Source organism: Etheostoma spectabile, chromosome 12 (genome assembly GCF_008692095.1).
Source record: "Etheostoma spectabile isolate EspeVRDwgs_2016 chromosome 12, UIUC_Espe_1.0, whole genome shotgun sequence".
Classification (NCBI taxonomy): Eukaryota; Metazoa; Chordata; class Actinopteri; order Perciformes; family Percidae; genus Etheostoma; species Etheostoma spectabile.
Window position 1 is genome coordinate 2,036,558 of NC_045744.1, and position 19,732 is coordinate 2,056,289.

At 42.2% G+C, this 19,732-nt stretch overlaps 3 protein-coding genes across 8 annotated transcripts in view; 2 read left to right on the forward strand and 1 right to left on the reverse strand.

Annotated features, from left to right (window-relative positions):
• The window catches only part of LOC116698844 (extensin), a 6,397-nt gene extending 1,240 nt beyond the window's left edge, over positions 1-5,157 (forward strand). Inside the window, exons 2-6 of one of the 2 annotated variants that reach the window (XM_032531055.1) lie at positions 2,815-2,950; positions 3,282-3,351; positions 3,532-3,576; positions 4,012-4,160; positions 4,251-5,157. In XM_032531055.1, the coding sequence (XP_032386946.1) occupies positions 2,822-2,950; positions 3,282-3,351; positions 3,532-3,576; positions 4,012-4,160; positions 4,251-4,919 (1,062 nt within the window). In that variant the 5' untranslated portion in view covers positions 2,815-2,821 and the 3' untranslated portion in view covers positions 4,920-5,157. Of the gene's footprint in view, positions 1-2,647; positions 2,951-3,281; positions 3,352-3,531; positions 3,577-4,011; positions 4,161-4,250 lie in introns of those variants that run through there. The other variant, XM_032531056.1, reaches the window with a different exon arrangement.
• The window catches only part of LOC116698839 (calcium-binding mitochondrial carrier protein Aralar1), a 24,310-nt gene continuing 8,515 nt past the window's right edge, over positions 3,938-19,732 (reverse strand). The window contains exons 12-19 of one of the 2 annotated variants that reach the window (XR_004334314.1): positions 19,614-19,666; positions 19,253-19,333; positions 18,635-18,775; positions 18,364-18,502; positions 17,987-18,145; positions 17,801-17,891; positions 16,555-17,343; positions 3,938-3,948 (exon numbers count right to left, since the gene is read on the reverse strand). Coding sequence is in view for 1 of the 2 variants with exons in the window: in XM_032531045.1 (XP_032386936.1) it covers positions 17,130-17,343; positions 17,801-17,891; positions 17,987-18,145; positions 18,364-18,502; positions 18,635-18,775; positions 19,253-19,333; positions 19,614-19,666 (878 nt within the window). In the remaining variant the exon portion in view is untranslated. Of the gene's footprint in view, positions 3,949-16,407; positions 17,344-17,800; positions 17,892-17,986; positions 18,146-18,363; positions 18,503-18,634; positions 18,776-19,252; positions 19,334-19,613; positions 19,667-19,732 lie in introns of those variants that run through there. The other variant, XM_032531045.1, reaches the window with a different exon arrangement.
• Positions 6,154-16,220, forward strand: LOC116698841 (cytoplasmic dynein 1 intermediate chain 2). Of its 4 annotated transcripts, none has more exons than XM_032531046.1 (17): positions 6,154-6,380; positions 8,399-8,507; positions 8,599-8,725; positions 9,186-9,321; positions 9,665-9,727; positions 9,938-10,068; positions 10,173-10,262; positions 10,481-10,643; positions 10,754-10,853; positions 11,585-11,710; positions 11,859-12,005; positions 12,558-12,671; positions 12,762-12,895; positions 13,676-13,820; positions 13,912-14,052; positions 14,360-14,485; positions 14,972-16,220. In XM_032531046.1, the coding sequence occupies exons 2-17, from the start codon at positions 8,400-8,402 to the stop codon at positions 15,071-15,073; spliced, it is 1,953 nt and encodes a 650-aa protein (XP_032386937.1). In that variant the 5' UTR covers positions 6,154-6,380; position 8,399; the 3' UTR covers positions 15,074-16,220. The 4 variants fall into 4 exon arrangements, with proteins under 4 accessions (XP_032386937.1, XP_032386938.1, XP_032386939.1 ...); XM_032531047.1 differs by having other exon boundaries at positions 9,237-9,321; XM_032531048.1 differs by lacking the exon at positions 9,665-9,727.

Here is a 19,732-nt window from a genome sequence, read left to right on the forward strand (position 1 = left end):
ACAGATCGTCATTCTTGTGTGGGCTAAGAAGTTAAAGAAGTGGACTATGTGGGCCATCACTGGCCCAGACCAAATTTGCTGTTTGGGTTCTTTTCAGCCCATTTGACTCTGCAGCAAGCAAGAGAGACGTTTCATCTGAACATCTGCAATGCTACATCATTTTTCAACAGGAAAACAAAGTACAACCCAGTGCACATGTTAGCATTGCGGTGGAATAAATGCTGTAGAGCACACGTGTCAAACTCAAGGCCCGCGGGCCAAATCCGGCCCCTTGCTAATTTTCATCCGGCCCTTATATACATTTAGGTTCACATTACATTTTGGCCCACCTACTTCTCACTTTTCGTTTTTCCCCCCACAATTTTTGACATTTTTTCCTAAGTTGTTTTCGACCAAACTGTGAGTGAGATATATATATATATATATATGAAACATGCAATATTACAGTCCAAGATGTTTGACTTTTCCCATGACAAAAGCAATAAATTCTGTCTGGCCCTTGATATGATTGTCATTTCCTAGTGTGGCCCTTAGGGAAGTTGAGTTTGACACCCCTGGTGTAGAGCTCAAAACATTACTCCATAGCTGATCCTCTCGTGTCCTGCAGAGAGCTCCAGGACAAGGTGTAATTTCACTTGAAGACCAGAGGGCCACAAATTATGATAATTGATACCCTGAAGGTGGTGTTAAAGTTGTGCAACAAAAGCTGCTGTACGTTGCAGTAATGCAGATATTCTGTGAGATATTCTTCATTATTGCTTTGATTTAAAAGTAAAATAATAGAGCGATAAACAGAGCGATAAGGTGGTTCACTGCCTGACTAAGAAGTGTTTAAAGCCACCAAGGAGAATGATTCGGGGTCGCAGGTAATCGTCTCTTAAAAGGTGTGTTTTAATATAGTGTAATTAATAGCCTAGATCCTAGTGACACATTTAAATTTTCCATCTCAAAACAATGGCGATATGTTTAGAATCTCATTCAACACCATAAACCTTTTGTAACATGTGCTGTTTTGTCGTTTTTTTTTAAATATTGCAGCATAATATCTCATTCTTTAAGGAGTTTATCTCTTCCATTTACTGTCAAACTGCCACGAGGCTTATCCAGAATAACGTTATCCATTGGTAACAAGTACTAAACTACTGGCTCAATTTGTTGATTAATATTGCCAATATATAGAAGTTGTAAACAAGTGCCACTCTGACAAGCCTGCAAAAAATAATAACAGATAATGTCAGATTCTTGAGTGCATTATATGTTGTTTTTCACCCTGCTTACACCCTCTGTAAAACTAGTTGATTTATTTGTGAGGCGGCTGTGTGTCTCAGTGGACAGGGAAAATAAATGTATATCATTTTAAAGTAACAGGTGCCCTACCCTTCCATTTTTGTCATTTGCACAGAGCAATTACAGTACGATGTTCACCATTAGCCACCTGGCAGAGCCCCCATAGACTCCCCGGCTCCTTCTTGCACTCTTTGATCGCAGCTTTACCTGCTGGTTTGACGGAGAGAATTTCCTTGAGTGTTGAAATTCCACACAGTGAGCAGGTGGGCAAAAATGAAAATGAAGAAAGTCAAAAGATGACTTTTGGACATAAAATCAGTGGGCTAAGATGTAGGACGTGGCTGAGCTGGGCTAGGTATTTGGCTTTCTATTCTGACAGAACACTGTTCTGGTCACACTCAAAGCAACTGTCTCTAATGGATTACATCATATATCATCAATTACTACCATCAATAATCCAAGTTCACACTTGAAATGTGTTATTTGTTTAACATGGACCCAAACAGTATATTCTGGATCACACTGGTATCCTTTTTATTTATTTATAAAGATACAATACAAGGGAAAATAGTTTTTGGTATAATAATAATAATAATAATGCAATTTATAAATGTATTTGTGTAATGTGTGTGTATTTTTAATATCTTGGCATTTACAAATGTATGTAAAACAAAACAAAAAGGCGTTTTGAAGTCTCTAAGAAAGACGGAGCACAGACCCCTTACTACATGTGTATATTGTATTAGACAAAGTTGCATACTTTTTGTTGGCAATCTTTTTTTAAATTAAGTTTTGATGTTAAACATACATGAGGAACAGTGAACCCTTGGTGACTACCTTACCTATAGGCCAGCAGGCAGTAGGGATTTATATTTGTTAATAATATAAAATATAAAAACATAAATAAAATCTTTTAAATCAATAATTTGGAGGCCCCCCTGCATTGACTCTGAGGACCCCCTAGGGGTCCCAGACCCCCTGTTGAAGATCCCTGCTCTAAACACCAATTCTCCAGGGCTGTGTTACAGTGACCTGGTGTTTGGACAAGCTGGCCCATGATTCCTGCATATTTCTAGGGGATTTAAACAGCAGTTGACTTGGCTCACCCTCTATTATCTGACTGCCCCAGATCAAAGTTAAAAGGACATATCCAGCTGTTTTGGGACAGAGGGTTCATTTTTACCTTGCAGGCATGTTCTCTCAAGAATTGGGCTACAGTTCATGTCACCATCTTTGCATATTTGGTCCACAAATTCAAGAGAAATTCAGAACATGTTGTTTGTTTGGCAGCTGTAGATTTAGAGATACATAGTGTTTTTTAATTGCATGCTACCTCCCCTGATGGCTTCTTCCAGGACTAGGACCCCATGGAAAGAGAGAAGAAACTGGACTGCATGTGCACCCAGAAGGTGACCTGCTGTCACAGGACTGTTCCTCGTGGCTTTACAAGTCCCATTTTGTTTGAAGTTGGTCTTTTACTGCTTGTTCATACTCATTGTGCTAATGAGCTCGTCCACGTCTCGACAGAAAATGCATGAGGGGTGGAGTCAAGCCTGCGTGCAGCTCAGTGGCCAATGGAAAGGCCCCAGTATTAACAGCAGTATTTATGAACAGTTATGCTGTGCAGCAGATTAGAACAGGACTGGGTGAGATGCAACAAAAGGTAAGCAGGTTTCTTTTGCACTCAAGTTTAAAAGTTGAACTGTACAAATAAGGCAACCCTTGCTTTGCATTGCTTATGTTGTGTAGAAAATGTCCATGAAGAAGAAGAATTTTAGGTCTAGTAGCAACTTCACAGGAAATTTAATCTTATTGGCAGGTGATTTGTTTCTATTCAGGTAGTTTCTGCTTTGCTGAGTGTCCCTGCATATTTGTTTATTTTGAACCTTTTTCGTGTTTTCAACATGCATTCAACTGCATATAGGCTGTTATGAATAACAGCAGCGATGTAAGGCAGACTACAAAAATAATTAAGGTTTTGTGTGACATTGCAGTTGCAGATGTGGAGGATGATTTCCCAGGTGTCCCTGTTGAGGGCACTCTGCTACGTGCTGCTAATGCCAGGTTTGTCTGAGTAAAATTAGGGAAATTCTTATTTCATCTGACCTATGGCAGAACCATAGCAATAAAAAGTTAAAATGACAATTGTAGTCACAGGTTGTCTCTTTTAGTTGTCGTGTAATGCTTTGCAGAGTGAAGTGTTGCGTTGTTGGGGTGTCTAATAGGATCTCTGCCTCCCTCCAGGTTTGCTAGAAGCAACATCTCTGATGAAAGTAAAGAATCCTGGAGGTATTTAATCTGCCACCTTCTTGTATCACATCACATTATGTAATCACATTATGTTACAAGTGTATTTTTATATTTAAGTTATGATTTAAGAGCTAAAAACTGTCCTTAATGCATGAGTGAATGTACATCCAGACGTAAAAGTAGTACATTAATTGTAGATGTTTCTGGAAAAACTTTTAAGACTATTATAGCTGGCACTAACTTTCTTCACACAAATAATAGTTATCCTGTTAACGTTTCAATAATCAATATAACTGGTACGTACAGTTCTGTGAGGCTAATCCTGCTAATCTTAAAAATAAAAAATTGTCCTTCACTTGTAATTTTTGACCAGGACTCCCTGGAAGAACAGCTCTAGTCTCTCAATGTTACCTGGGTTATGTCTAAATAATAGATGAGTAAAATAAAAATGACTTATTCTGTGTTCTTCCACAGGAAATCCGGTTAACATCGGCTTTGCTCAGGCCCATAATTTCTTGACCAATTCTCGACCTAAGAGGAACATTGACCCAAAGTGGTACAGAGGCACTCCTGATTTCCAGTCCTACTACCGATTCTACAACAGCATTGGGCATATTGAAGGGGTAAGTGGAGGTTGATTCTAACGTGTGGGACTCTTCTTGGATTATTCAGCGAAAACAACTTTTCTATGACATGTGTTTGTGTTTTATCAGCTCTACGAGATCGACAGGATCAGGATGTTGTATCAGCAGATGCGTCACTTGGAGTTGACCTATGGCCCAGATGCCTCCAGTTACCAAAGTGTCATGGGTGTACTGACTACCACCGCAGCACCATCTACTACCACTCAGCCTCCTCCCCCTCCCACCACCCCTGCTCCTACACCAGACCCTCTGGAGAAAGCTCAGAGAGTCTATCTGTGTAATCCCAAAGATCCACTGTGCAAACCTCAGATCGTCTACCTGCCAACAGGGGCGGTTCCGATACTGTGTGACCCACGAGTCAACCCCGCCTGCAGGCCCAAAACAGGGGAGAAGATAAAAGCTGCTGCTCCTCCCCAACTACCCCCGGCTCCTCCTGCTCCCAAAAAGTCCGTCCCAGTCCCCCCTCCTGCTATCACTGTTAAAGCTATGGAGTACGACTGTGACCCATACTGGGACCCTGACTGCCTCATTGACCACCCTCCCCGCCCCGTCCAGGAAACTGCCGCGCCTCAGGCCCCCACTGAAGAGAAAGTGGAGAAAGAGGAAGTAGCAAAAGCCAAAGAAAGTGTCCCTGAAGCTCCAGCCACCCAGAAGACCCCTTACATTGACCCTTATGATTTCACACGTGACCTGTATGACCCCTTTCGTTATGCCAATCCAGCTCCCGAACCAGAGTAAAAACAAATGATAACCTTCTATGCAGCATAAGACCACAACATAAACCACCAAACCAAGACGTGACTGTGAACAAATCCACATTAAAAACTCAAATCAAATGAAAAATGATCCAATGTTGTACAGGATAGACATGTAGACAATGCTTTTACAGTATGCATGAGAAACCACACTTTGACTCATTTTTTCATGGGTGTTCATAAGATTTGCACAAAAACCTTTGTATTGAATAAAATCAATATAAAAAAGAACAAAATTGATTGACTACTTGCAATAAATATGTGTGAATTTATATTTCATTTAGTGTGTTAATATTGGCATGTGTTTGAAAACAAAATGGACTTTATTCCCTGCGTTTGATTGTTTTGCCCCACATAATTGACAGTTATAGTTAAGGTACTTTAGCAAAACTCATTCCCTGCTTTCCATCCCTCAAGGGGATGGGTTTAGGGGATGGGTTAGGCAGCAGGAAGCCCACAGCCAGTGGGCTGCCATTTACACTGACAGCAGCCAGATCAAGGGCCGGAACCACCTGGAAACCAGAACCTTCTTGCTCTGAGGCCACAGTTCTAACCATTGGGCCACCATATACGTGCTTTGAAGATTAAGATTTTTCATGAAATACACTATGATAAAATCGGAAGACATAATTGAAACGACCAAACACGACTTTCAATTACAGGAAGCTACAACATTAAAAGGCTGCTTACATGTTAACCCATCCGTAATAATTGTCCAGCAGTATCATCATTCAACACTCTGGAATTGGACATTCCCTATAATCAAGACTCTCTTCTATATTTTTCTATAAATAATAATGTATCCTTTATTAGTCCCACAAGGGGATGTTGTTATGATTGTTACACACAGGCCTGAATCACACACACTTGCTCTGTACCTATACATGCACTAAATGGAGAGATGTCAGAGTGTGGGGGGGATGACCATGCAAAGGCACTTCAAGCAGTTGGGGGTTTGGTGCCATGCTCATACTTTAACACACATGTGGAGCTGAACCAGCAACCGTCCGGTTCCCAACCCAACACCCTACAGACTGAGCCACTGCCTCCCATAAGCCTACTTTTACTTTCAACTTTTAATGCCGGACTTTATGTGTAATGGCTTATTTTGGTAGAATAATCAATTTGACTTAAATAAAGGATTTAAATACTTTTTTCATGACGGTTTTATTACAGATAAACACAACGCTGAGTATAGAGAAATTCTCCAGGAGAGTGAAGCTAACCCCTCCTGCCAGTAGGGGGACTCTACTCCGACGGTTGTTCTTCTTCGCGGTGGAGGAGACTACTGCCTCTCTTCTTCACTCTTTCTTTAACTGTCTATGCTTACTTCACTTCTTCCAGCATCATCAATCTCCACCATCATCCCTTCTCTTCAGACCTAACCCATACAAAACCGGATTATATCCTAATCTGTCTACCGAAACCTAACATCTGATATCAGGTATTTTACAATGCCTCAATAACTGTGTTGCTTTTGGACGTGCCAGTAAACGGACAATAAAGCCGAAAGGCTCGGGCGTCGGTTTGCGACGCTACCGTTAGTCGCTTATTGTGACAGTAGGCCCGCCGGGTGCCATGGAGATTACCGTTAGCATGCTAACGCAGCGACGGTAACGTTAGCTCTCGGTGCTGACACTGACAGTGTAGCCGTTAATTAGCTCGAATATGCAAACAAATGTTTGACAGATAATTGACCCAAAGCCTTTATAACGTGAAGCGTTCACTAAATAAGCGAGTTATGACGAAGAATAGCTAGTTTGAGTTTATTTTTATCTGTCTCGGTTGTCCATCTGTTCTGAACACCAGTACAACATAGCTAACAGGATTAGCCTTAGCACATAATTACGACCAGTTTGTAACAACACTGAAGTTAGCTTCCCTATTGGACAGTCAAGGTTAAGAGGAAAGTTAAGGGAAACATTAAGGAGCAATTGGCCCTCTATTTTTTTTTAACCTTTTAACTTTTGTAAAAGCTTCTTAACACTATTTAGGTAGCTAGCCATAGCTTTTAAGCTGCCTGAAACCCACTGTGAGATTTGTAAAAGCTTTAGCTATTCTGTTTGTGAAAATGCAAAAAGGGAGATGTGATGTGATTGCTCCCCCCCCCCCATCAAGATCACAATAATGGGTTCACAAATCTGAAACGGTGTCTAGAATAGTCTTTAGCCTCTCTACTATAATGTGTCCTAATGTGATCTTGATGCAAAACCAGCTCCCTTTTTGTTGCATTTCACAAATGGAAGAAAGCTTTCACAGTAATTTAAAGAATGTAGCTTGTGTGTGTGTGTGTGTGTGTGTGTGTTTGTGTTGACATGACTACACTATCATTTAAAGCGCTGCTTGCTCTGACTTTAAATATTTTTTAACTTATAGGAGTAAGAGTCTAAAAAACTGAGAATATTTATTTGTGAATACAACTGAAGGATTCATAATAAAATGACCCAGCCTAATAGCTTACATTTAGTTAGTATATCTTTTTTTGAATAATCTTTGGCCGTTAGGCGTGGCATTATGGAGAAATCATATAAAGAGAACATTGTTATCAACAGCTGGCTGGTGTTCACATGGTCCCAGTATGATAGGCCCAGGGCTACGGTGGAATACTGCAAAACATCTGGTCCAAACATTAGAATCTGGATATTGCAGCGCTGATAAGTGTTTTTGCAGCTTATTCTTGTCCTTCTTAATATTAAGTTATGTATGTGACCAATCTGTTTTTGGGTAGTAAGAAATTGTCATTTTTTCACCATTATCAGACCTTTTATAGACTACACCAGGGGTCTTGAAGATTTTTAAGCCAATGACCCTTTAACTGAAAGAGACCCAGAACAGGGACCCCTACTACGTATATTGTACAAAATAAAGTTGCCTATTAAACTGGGCCAACAATAAAGAGTAGGTTGGTCTAATATCTTTATACATACTTTTTTTTGCATAGAATACTAAACTATTAAAATAGCCTCATAATTGTTGGATTTTATAAATCATCTTTTAATGATAAAACATACAGTGAATCCTTAAGAGTGTATCTGTGGATGGCCTTAGTAACTACTCAAACTTACCTATAGGCCAGTAAGCAGTGGGGATTTATATTTGCAAATAATATTTTGGATGCATTTTAAGACTTTTTAGTTTTTGAAAAAACTTTCCAAAATTAACAATAATGTGGAGGCCCCCCTGCACTGACTCTGAGGACCCCCCGTTGGAGATCCCTGGATTAAACAATTAATCAATGGGAAAAGAATTGTCAGATTAAAGTAATGAAAATATTTGTCAGTTGTTACAAACGCCCTGGAAGCCTTGTATTTACATTAAGATATTTATTGAGGTTTCTGGTCTGGGTTTATTATAAGTGAAGTGAACTGTTATTAAATAAATTTAAAAAAAAGAAGAAGCCAGGAGTGAAGCATTTCTTGAAGAGTCTCTTCTGTCCTGTTACGTCTTCTCTTCCTCCATCAGTATGTCGGACAAGAGTGAGCTGAAGGCTGAACTGGAGAGGAAGAAGCAGCGGATCGCCCAAATTCGAGAGGAGAAGAAGAGAAAAGAAGAGGAGAAGAAAAAGAAGGATGTAAGCGATGGAAGCAATAACTTAATTTCATTCATCACCAAAGAACCTGCTGGGCTGCTGCTCTGTCTTGAGCTTGTTCTGTACTCCGTAGGGAGACTCGAAGCGTGGCGCTGAGGCGGGGTCCTCAGCTGGTCATGAAGACTCTGACCTAGAGAGGAAGAGGAGGGAGGCAGAGGCGCTGCTGCAGAGTGTCGGCATAACCCCTGACATAGCCCACGGTAAACACACAATGCCTGCATGCTTCTTTTTGTAGCTGTCACCCTCACTTATCTCCCCTAATTTTCTGGTTGTTTGCTTGATGGGATTTGCAGTGTTTATAAAAGGCTCCTCTAACTCGTTGGACTAGTTGGCGCCTGTCACTGCCGCTTCTGCCCACCTCTCACAATATCTCACAATATCTCAACATGTTACATGTTGTTAACTGTTGTTTGTGCATGCCACCTAAAACCTGCCTGCCATTTATTTTCATTCTCTCTTCTCTCCCCTTTGTCTGTTGTTTTGTCCTCCTTACTGCATGCAAACTCATTCACACACTCCCTCCCTCCCTCCTTCCTTCATTCCCTCCCTCCATCCCTCCCTCCCTCCCCCCCTCCCTCACTTACTCACTCACTCATTCACTCACTCACTCACTCACTCACTCACCTGTTGACTCACACACCTACAAACATGCACTTACAGCTCAGCCCCTGAGGGTAGTAACAGAAGATACGTGTCTGTTTCACTACCTAGTCCCCGCCCCCATGTCTCCCTCCAACAAATCAGTGGGCAGCGATGCAGGAAGCCAAGATTCTGGGGACGGAAACGCAGGACCAAGGTGTGTGTGTGTTTGTGTGTGCGTGCGTGCGTGTGTGCGTCCGGAGATGATAGTTGTTTGTTTTAGGTCATTTATTAATGTAATTGTGGTTTGTACCTGCATGCCCAGTGTGTCTGTTACCATGGTAAATATACTTGATGAATTCTGACCTGTCTCCTCTTTTGCCTTTTTACCGGCACGCTGACGTTTCTCAACTAACACGCACTCCGTTCTTCTCTCTCTGTCCCATCTCTTGATTGGCTTTTGCCTGTCTTTTGTGTTTGGTTTCTCTTTTCCTTTTTCTTTCTTTCTGTCTGTCCTGTCTTTCTCTAACTAACACCATCTGGTGGTTTGGCTGTATTAGGACATTGCATTGGGATCCTGACCCCTCTACTCTGCAACTCCACTCCGACTCTGAGCTGATGGGGTACTGCTCCTCCTCTCTCCTTTAGCTTGTCTGCCAACTTTATTCAGTTTGTGTGGTTTCATCTTAGAGTTGTCTAAATGTGTTAATATTGTGTCTGTATATCATTATTTATGTCTCTACATGTAAATGTGTAAATGTGCTGTTCTGCTTTGTATTGCAAACCTTTGTAAGTGTGTGCTTATTTCTACCATTGTGTGTGTGTGTGTGTAGACGTGGAGCAGTGAGGCTGGGAATGTCCAAAGTGACCCAGGTGGACTTTGTCCCAAAGGAAATGGTGTCCTACTCCAAAGAAACACAGACACCTACCACTGAGGCACTGACACACACCGATCAAAAAGCAGGTACACAAACAAACATGAATAGTTTTTTTCCAAATCTTTTACCTTGGCTGATTATAAATGGAATAATAAAGTAAGGTGTGTGTGTGTGTGTGTGTGTCTTCAAGATGAGGAGGAGGATGAGGATACAACTGCTCCCCCAACAGCAGAGGACACGCAGGATGAGAAAGATGAACACGGCGGAGAGCAGGAGGAGGGTGAGGACAGAAGTGTGTAACATGTAATCTCTCTGTGAGCCGGCTGGTAATGCCCCAGATCCCAGGAACCACTGTCCTGTAAGAGATTCATGGGAAATAATAGTCTCAATTTACCAGTACGAATTGTTTTTTGCATATTTCTGTCTATCCAGCACAATGTTACCAGTAACCAAGATCATTTCTTTTCTGTATCTCCATATTGAATTCTCTGTGTACAGACACTCCCAAAGAGCTGACAGAAGAAGAGAAGCTGCAGGTCCTGCACTCTGAGGAATTCCTGTCGTTTTTCGAGCGAGGCAGCAGAATTGTGGAGAGAGCTCTGGCTGAGCATGTGGACGTCTGCTTCGACTACAGCGGCAGAGATCTAGAGGATAAGGAGGGGTGGGGCACATGAAAGAACAAATTGTTAAAAGGGAGGTCAAAGTTAAATAACACATAGATGGTTAGGCAGGGTTGCTAATCGATCTGTCTTCTGTTTTGGTCCCTCACAGGGATTTGCAGGCAGGTGCAAAGCTGGTTCTCAACAGACAGTTTGCAGATGAGCGCTGGACTAAAAACAGAGTGGTCACCTGTCTGGACTGGTCACCTCAGGTGGGTTTCTGTTTGTTACTGATCCTCACAGAGAAATTCATCCTATTACAACACCCAAAACCGCACCCTCGGTAGGGGTTCAGTGAAAACGGACTGTCTGGAAGCCATCTGTTGATTCATTTGTGGCTCTTTGCGGGATGTATGCTTCAAAGCCAAAAGCCAAAAGACCCTAACTCGCCGGAGAAAAATATCTTATTTTGTTGTCCAGCCAAATGAGTTGTAGGCAGGATATTGAAAATTTGGCAATACTTTGTTTTTTTATTAAGCTATTTATCTACATAAAAATATTAAAATCAAACTTGACCTTGAAGAGCCATAACTGATGTTACGGTATTCTGCCTTGGCTTCTCTACGGCTTTTTACACTCAATTTTCTCCCCAAAACAAAACATTTGACTCAAGATATTTGTGCATATGATAAAGCAGATCTACCAGAGGTTCCACACAGCTTTCACCGTAGCCCACGTAAGTGACCTTACGATCCTTATGAGTAGAGGGAAATGCAACGCTACCAAGCCACGGCCAAGCGGACCAACCACAGTTGTTGTGGTCTGCGTCGCCGTGACGTGTTTTTGAGAGGTGCACGTCAGGGTACAGAGTAGGGTCCAGCATAGGGTCCTTATCTCCACGTACCTACAGCCTCGATTTAATGCATAAGCATACATTTAACTTTATATGATTCTTTCGTTGCTTCACTGCTTCTTCTATTGTCTGCTTCTATGTTCCTCTCAGTATCCAGAGCTGCTGGTGGCTTCATATAACAACAACGAGGACGCCCCCCATGAGCCGGATGGAGTGGCACTGGTCTGGAACCTGAAGTACAAGAAGGCCACACCTGAGTACATCTTCCACTGCCAGGTAAGGAAAGAATTCCCATGCAATTGTGCTACAAACCACTGGCATAAAGACATTATCTTAAAGAGAGTTCACATCACAAGATATATTGTTTTAAGATTAATACAGCTAAAAGTGGATATATTTAAATTGCATCATTTGCTTCTTCCAGTCAGAGGTGATGTCAGCCGGCTTTGCAAAGTTCCACCCCAACCTGGTAGTGGGTGGGACGTACTCCGGACAGATTGTCTTATGGGACAACAGGAGCAACAAGCGCACCCCTGTCCAGAGAACTCCCCTGTCCGCAGCTGCACACACAGTAAGGCACTGGAGCTCACACACCTTTATGTCCACTGGGCAAGGCAAGGCAAGGCAGCTTTATTTGTATAGCACATTTCAGCAACAGGGCAATTCAAAGTGCTTTACACAAAATCAGTTAAACAGATAAAACACAAGTACAAACAGTTAAAAATTATAAGCATTAAAAACCGATAAAACACATGAATAGACAGTTAAAAACAAAATAGAAACATTAGGACACATAAAACACAAGAATAAAAGTTACATAACTGGGGTGGGACTCACCAGACGCCTCCCAATACGATATCATCACGATAGTCATGCCACAATACGATATTATTGCGATTTTAAACATATTGCTATATCCTGCGATATGTTGCAATTTATAACCTTTTTTCCAACTTCATAATTTTTCCCAATTTCAAATGACGTCCCCAAAAGGAAACTGCACCCAACCATAATGTCTATGTTGTAATGTTAATATGTGTAATTTTGGTGATCTTTGCATCTGGCTGACCTTTCCTGGTAAATGTATGTTGTCTAACTCCTCTAACCGCTCTGCTGTGTTCAGCACCCAGTCTACTGCGTCAACGTGGTCGGAACCCAAAATGCTAACAACCTGATCAGCATTTCCACCGACGGCAAAATGTGCTCCTGGAGCCTGGACATGCTCTCCCAGCCACAGGTCCGTTGAACTAGAATGGATGACGTGCAGACACGCTGTCCTAAATATGAGACGGCAGAGTCTGAGTCTGCGTGTTGATTGTCCCTGCAGGACAGTCTGGAGCTGGTGTTCAAACAGAGCAAAGCGGTGGCCGTCACCTCCATGGCCTTCCCTCTGGGCGACGTGAACAACTTTGTGGTGGGGAGCGAGGACGGCTCGGTCTACACAGCCTGTCGCCACGGCAGGTGAGTGGTCTTTGTCCTCTGTCCTCATTGGCACACACTGACTTGTTTGGTTTACAAAATAGCAAAGAAATGAATTAGTAGAACTCCTCACAGTTATTGTTTTTATTGATTTGTTATTGAACTTTTTAAGTCTTTTCATGTACATCATAGTATCGTACATTATACACTTTTTATAGATATTTGCAGGGTGCTATTTGCCCCTAAAGTGATCATCTTTTTCACTAATAGACCATTATATACCTAAAATAGAAGTATTTTACACTAAGTAAATCACTGTAAGGTGGACAGTCTATAGTGCCATAGAACGATAAATTCCGAGGAGCAGTTGCTGGTTGTATTTAGCCGCTAAAGAGCTCCGGGGACGCCGGCTTTTAGCCGCCAATAGGTGACTGGGAGCCGGCTACAAACACCGCCAGAGGACGGTCCTTTCAGTAGCCATGGTAGTGGAGTTTAGCCAGAAAAAGTGAGCGTCATGCGGCAATGATAGTTAAGACATTCCCGAGTAATGAACACCAATTCCTGGAGGAAAGTATTTTGTTTTCGCCGCAAAGTGAACTCCGTTCTCCAGCTTGAAAGCGTTGTTTTCCATTGAGTGTATATATATATATATATATATATATATATAGTTTTGAACAATTAACACAATACATTTAAAATGACTCCTACAAAAAAGAAAAGTAAGAGAAAAAGGCTTGTGACAAAGGAACAGTGGGGGTTATGTTACGCCTTACAGTTATTTTGGTGTGTGTGTGTGTGTGTGTGTGTGTGTGTGTGTTACAGTAAAGCGGGTATCACGGAGGTGTTTGAGGGCCACCACGGCCCTGTTACCGGGCTGAGCTGTCACAGTGCCGGAGGACCCGTTGACTTCTCGCATCTCTTCATCTCGTCCTCTTTTGACTGGACAGTCAAACTCTGGAGCACTAAGGTGAGACACTCACAAGCTGCCAAGCTGTAAGAAGCACCATTAGTCCCGTTTCTTATATTCCCTCTGTTCTTCTTCCTGTTCCTCCATATAGAGTACCCGTCCGTTGTACTCGTTTGAGGACAGTTGTGACTACGTGTATGATGCCATGTGGTCTCCAACACACCCTGCTCTGTTTGCTTGTGTGGACCTAGCTGGACGTCTGGACCTGTGGAACCTCAACAATGACACAGAAGTACGCACAATGCACTGAAACCTAAGACCTTCATTTAACCCTTTAAAGGTCCCATGACTTGGTGCTCTTTGGATCAATACCACTTCTTAATCCAACTTTTGGCAAGAAAGCAAATAAGCATATATATTTTTTAAATGTCCTTCAAGCACAGATAATTATTTAAACATTATCAGCTAAAATTCCTAACATTATTCCAAATGTTAATGATTATTCCACATGAACATGTGGTGGTCTTAGAAGAGTGGTAACACTGCTGACCATCCGTGAATCTGCCTTTTTGTAAGCTGGGGTGTGTGTTTTTTTTAAGGTTCCCACTGCGAGTGTGTGTGTGGAAGGGGCTTCAGCACTGAATCGTGTGAGATGGGCTCACTCTGGTAAAGAGATCGCCACCGGAGACTCAGAGGGACAGGTGCAGGTCTACGACGTAGGGGAGGTGAGACGTCATCCCATGTTACTATGATGCTTTGTTGTTGAATGGTATTTCCATATGGGATTTACTTAGCAGTGTTTTCCCTTGGTTTGTGGAAGACATAGGTGCACTTATTTGGCATGGGGTTAAGGGGTCCTCTCTCAAGAAAACATGTTTTTGAATAAAAAAAAAAAGAAGCCATTTCACATCATTTTGGACCATTATTATTACCATATGTGTCTAAAATGGAGGAAAAGCTAGAGCAGATAATACAAATGGACACTTAATAAGACAAAAGTTGCTGAAGAAATCCACTGAGGACCAACTACAACTGTTTGATGTGAGTAAAGTATTTTGGTTACATTTATTTGGCTTAGGTGGTGCCCCAAGCCTTATAATGGTAAGGGAAACCCTGGGGTTACACTACTACAGTTAACTTCTGATGCTTTTTGAGGTCCGTCTCTCTAACTCGTTGTCACCGTGCTGATTGTGCGCTTTGTCTTTCTGCAGCAAATCTGCGTGCCAAAGGCTGACGAGTGGACGCGCTTCGTCAGGACGCTGGCTGAGATCAACGAGAACCGAGATGAAGCCGAGGAACTGGCCAACGTCTGATGTTACAAACCCTCACACTGGCAACTCCTCATACATTTCTCTCCAGTACTCTACACAACCTATAGCACACTACACTACACTGCCTCTCTCTGGCTTCCAGCTTTTTCCACCTACGACAACATGAATTGGCCTGAGGAGATTTGCAGAGCTAGAATGGATAGAAAAAGACAGTTTTAGACAAGTTTTAGATGTGTTTTCATGTTTTTTTCAGAGTTTTAAAGTACAATTGTTGGGACAGTGAATGTCACGTGTAGCAGCAGTAGTACAGAAACCACAGTGAAGTGGTTGACAGTGTAACTGATGGAGGAAAACAGCGAGGTGGTTTTCAGCGTAGATGTGACTTCTAGCTTCGGTAACATCCTCCGGGCTCTAGAAACTGCTCTTCTCCTGAGGCCTCCAACCAACTCAGCCCTTTTTTAAATATGCAATCCTTTGTACTTGCACCTTTTTTATTACCATGAGTGTTTTTTTAATGTGCTTTAACATTTTCCAGACACGCTTTTGCACATGGCTGACGAGAAAAAGGAAAGCTGACATATCACTATCAGATCCTCTTTTGTCCTCAGCTGCACTTGCATTTGATGACAAAAAAAACAGCTGACGTGCTCATACGTGCACACTCGGGGCCTGTGCAGAAGTGTGACATTCTTACATTTCAACCACTACAATATTTAATATTTATTCTGGTGGTTGCATTTATTTATTTTGTGTATTGTTTAAAAACAAATGCTGCTTTGTACTAAAAGCTTGAGTTGTACATTCCTAAGATTAGCACTACAAGCTTTTTACCAGGCAAAATCGGTTACTATACTTGCCTGGAATATATTGACACTAGTACAGTTTAGTAGTGATTTCTGTACCAAAGGGGATTTTTTTTGATACTCTACAATGAGAAGTAGAAACAGTTTCCTGACGTGTCCTCTTTATGGGGATCTAAATTAATTTTTATTAAGGTTTCAATGGCGGTGTAAAGCTGAGGTTGGAAACTCATTTTTACCACAGTACATGAATTGACTTTCATTATTTTACCTTTTCCATCCAATATTTAATTCCTTCCAGGATGCAGCAGTCTAACCTCAGCAGGCTGGTATGAATTTCAGCTTCAAACGCTTTCTCTTTAATGTTTAAAATGAGCTAAAAAAAAAAAGCACTGTAGCAACCATATTTGATATAACATATGAACAAGTTCAGTATTCTGCATAGACTAATTGTACTGTATTCTTTCCTGTTACTGATAGCTAATGGTTGCACTTTTCCATTGGAATAAAACTCAGACATATTGGTAAAATTAAAACCATATGGATGATTTATTTCAATAAAATACAATGACTGAATTGAGATACATTTAATTTATTAATATCTAATTTCTCATCTCATGATTCTTGTTTTATCAAGAAAACACAATTGAAAAGTTCTGTACATCAGTAAGAGTGATTCTCAGAGACCACAACCGCGTTGCCATAACATTACAGTAACTGTACAGAGCTCTGCCTTGTAACATTTCCCTTCCTGTCAATGTGCTGTCTCAGTACAGTTATACAATATGTACAGTGTGTAGCCTCCAGTGGGAGGACCAATCGAGAGTGAAGCCCCACGCACCATGCTGACCAATCTAATATATCCTATGCCCACCGTCCAATAAGAGAAGTCCTACTTGCACTGAGAATCAGACAGAAAAACATAATAAAAATCAAATCAGCTACTCATGAGAGAGAAAAGGAGCGCCGGAGGCTTCATTTTTAGTCGAATGCTGGAGTGAAACACAAAAGATGGAGATGCCAGGAGCGTTCAGCCACTGAAGATACAACACAGTCAGCGGTCCAGTCCCGCTGCTGTCTGCTCGCTTCCATCCACAGCTGCAGCCTAACCATCCACCTCCACCTCCACCTCTGGCTGGGGGCCAGTGGAGCACACAGTTACTCTGGTGTTTGTTCCTAAATGAATGGCCCCTATGTGTGGAGTGTGTTTAAAAATGTGTATTTTGTCTGTGTATCTATAAGTGCCTGGCTCCTGGGAGGAGGAGAGGGATGGCAAAGTGATATGGAGATTCAGACCTCTATGGGGCCTGAGCAGGCGTCGAAGCGACTGGCTCTGGGTGATGTATGGAGACCACGCCGGAGGACTTGAATTTGGGAAGGTGGAGGCCAAATTTGTTCTCCACCCCGGCAAAGGTGGCTGCGGCCAGGCGGTAGCCTCCGACGTGGTCGGCGTTGATGGGAGGAAGCTCCGAGATACGAGACTTGGGTGTGGGCTCGGAGCCTGACGGACGACTGCAAAAAGGAGAGAGGCAGACCGGAGTGATCATTACACAAACCTACTTACATTTATATACATGTGTGTTATGACATAAGTCTTTTTCATTTTAATTGAAGTAAATATAAAATACTTTTCTAAAGAGTCATGATGGAAAACAGGCCAGTAGTGTAGCCTGATGTCAACCTGTAAAGTTGCATGTCAAGCCACTGCTGCTGTGTTGGTCTACCAAGTCACAATATTTTCCAAAAAGATATTAGCACCAATTGGCAGTTGAAGAGTTGGATTTCCTGCCTCCAAAGCCATATGTTCTGTATTCCCATACTGGCCATGAACCCTTATATTCACATGTGCTTCCCCAACCTCCCGCCTCTACTTCACAGCTGTCTGTAAATAAGTTGATAAAGACAAAAAGCTACAAAAGTGACTTCCCTGCTCATCCTCCTTTTAACAAAAAGAGAAAAATCGACTTACTGTCCTCCAAAGTCAATGTAGAACCACCGCTGTAAGAGCTCATAGGTCACCAGAGTCACACCAAACTGAGGAGAAGACCGGCACATACGAGCTGCAGAAGACAGACATAATTTAATATGGTGTAAATGCAAAGCCCATCTCGGACAAACACTGCATCTATGCATGCAGGAGAACACAAACACACACCTCCAGCTCCCTTCCACAAAGCCCTGAACCCCTCCTCTCTCATAATCTTCCTGAAGCAGTCGATGACTCCTGAGTAGGTGGTCTGTCCCGCCCTCGCTGCAACTTGCAAACGCGTCTTGATGACGTCGGCGGGCGTCACGAGGGAGGCCGCAGGGATACCTTGGAAACGGAGTTAACAGCAAGTTAGATTCATACCTGTGTAAAATGCGGTCTCCATGACTTGAGGGGAAGTAAATAGTCAGTCATAATTAATAACAACCAATAGCTTGCTAATTAGTATTTATTGATTCTGCGCCCTCTCTTCCATGCAGTGTTTCATAAAATGCATTGCAGGTACAGGTCTGGGTCTGCTGCTCTAGGTCATAAACTGAGGTTACCTGCAATCGCTCCAGCAGTCAGCAGCTGCAGAGCTCCCAGCCTGCCTTGGTCATCAGCAAACTGGGTCTTGAGGTGGGCATACGCAGGGAAATAGATGGCAGAGAAGGGGATGTCTCTCAGGAAACATGCTTTAGCACCCTAGAGAGAACGCACAAAGAAGAGACAGATGTATGAGACCAGACTTAATGAGTGCCAGTAAATTAAATAGCAGTAGTTTCTCTCCCCCCCCCAGCCTAAGAGAGACTGTGGTCCATTGAAAAGACACATTACCTTGTAGAGGCCGAAGAAGCCCAGGTCCCGAACCACGCTGAGAGCGCTGACTCGAGGCCCAGTGGTGATCTCGCCTGCCACCTGCAGGCGGATCTTCACTATCTCCAGAGGGTTGGTAAAGATCACCTGCGAGCCTCCAGCCTGGGTGTATGTGGAGAAGGAGAGCTTGTTCACACATTTACATAAAAAAAGACTACTGCTCCTGAATCTCATATGTACGCAGCTGTGGGATGTAGTAAAAATAAGAATTAAATCTGGATCAATCATTTACTTTGCCATTTCCTCAGACGGTAAAGGTGTGCTGGGCCAATGTGTGTAAGGATGAACAACGCTATCAAAAACAAACAGGGAAAAAAAAACATGTTGCATTGGACAATGACAATTTATCTCTGGATGCAATTAAGCATTCCGCAGTTAGTATTGCCATTTGGAAGTCCGCAAGCAAGTTAATACAACAAATAAACAGACGGCATGCATGAGCTACTTCTTAACTGCCTTTAACAACTAAGCAGGCACAGTCCCTCGGGTACAACTGACTGGCTCTTCTTTTCTAGTGTTCATTTCTGCATTCACAAAGCGACGGAGCAGGTACAAAACGGTTCGGGATCTAGGACTTACACAGCCGCCAGCCATGACCTCAGCCCAAAAAGGAATCGCGTCGTCCTTGTTGGTGAACTTGTCTCTTACAAAGTCATTCACCTGTGGGACACAAACACAAGCAAAGACGATATCATAGTAGTATTATATATTATATTTCACATTGATTTTAAGATTCTTCTCACTGTATTTGTCATTTCATGGACCTCTTTTCTCTCGATCTCTATTTTCATGTGTTGTGTATGATTTCATTGTCAGACATGCAGTAAATATAAATACAAACTATATGATTAAAATTACCAATGTAACATACATGTGTATGCAAACTGAATATGGAGTGGTGGGCAAGTATGCGTTGTGTTATGTGAGTGGAGGTACTCACTGTGAGTTTGATTGCCTTCTCAGGTGCTACACCTATAAGCTGAGGCACCAGGCCTGTGGGGCATCATGGGAGATTAAGTGAGGAGAATATTATTTGATTAGTATTACTGAGCAAACAGG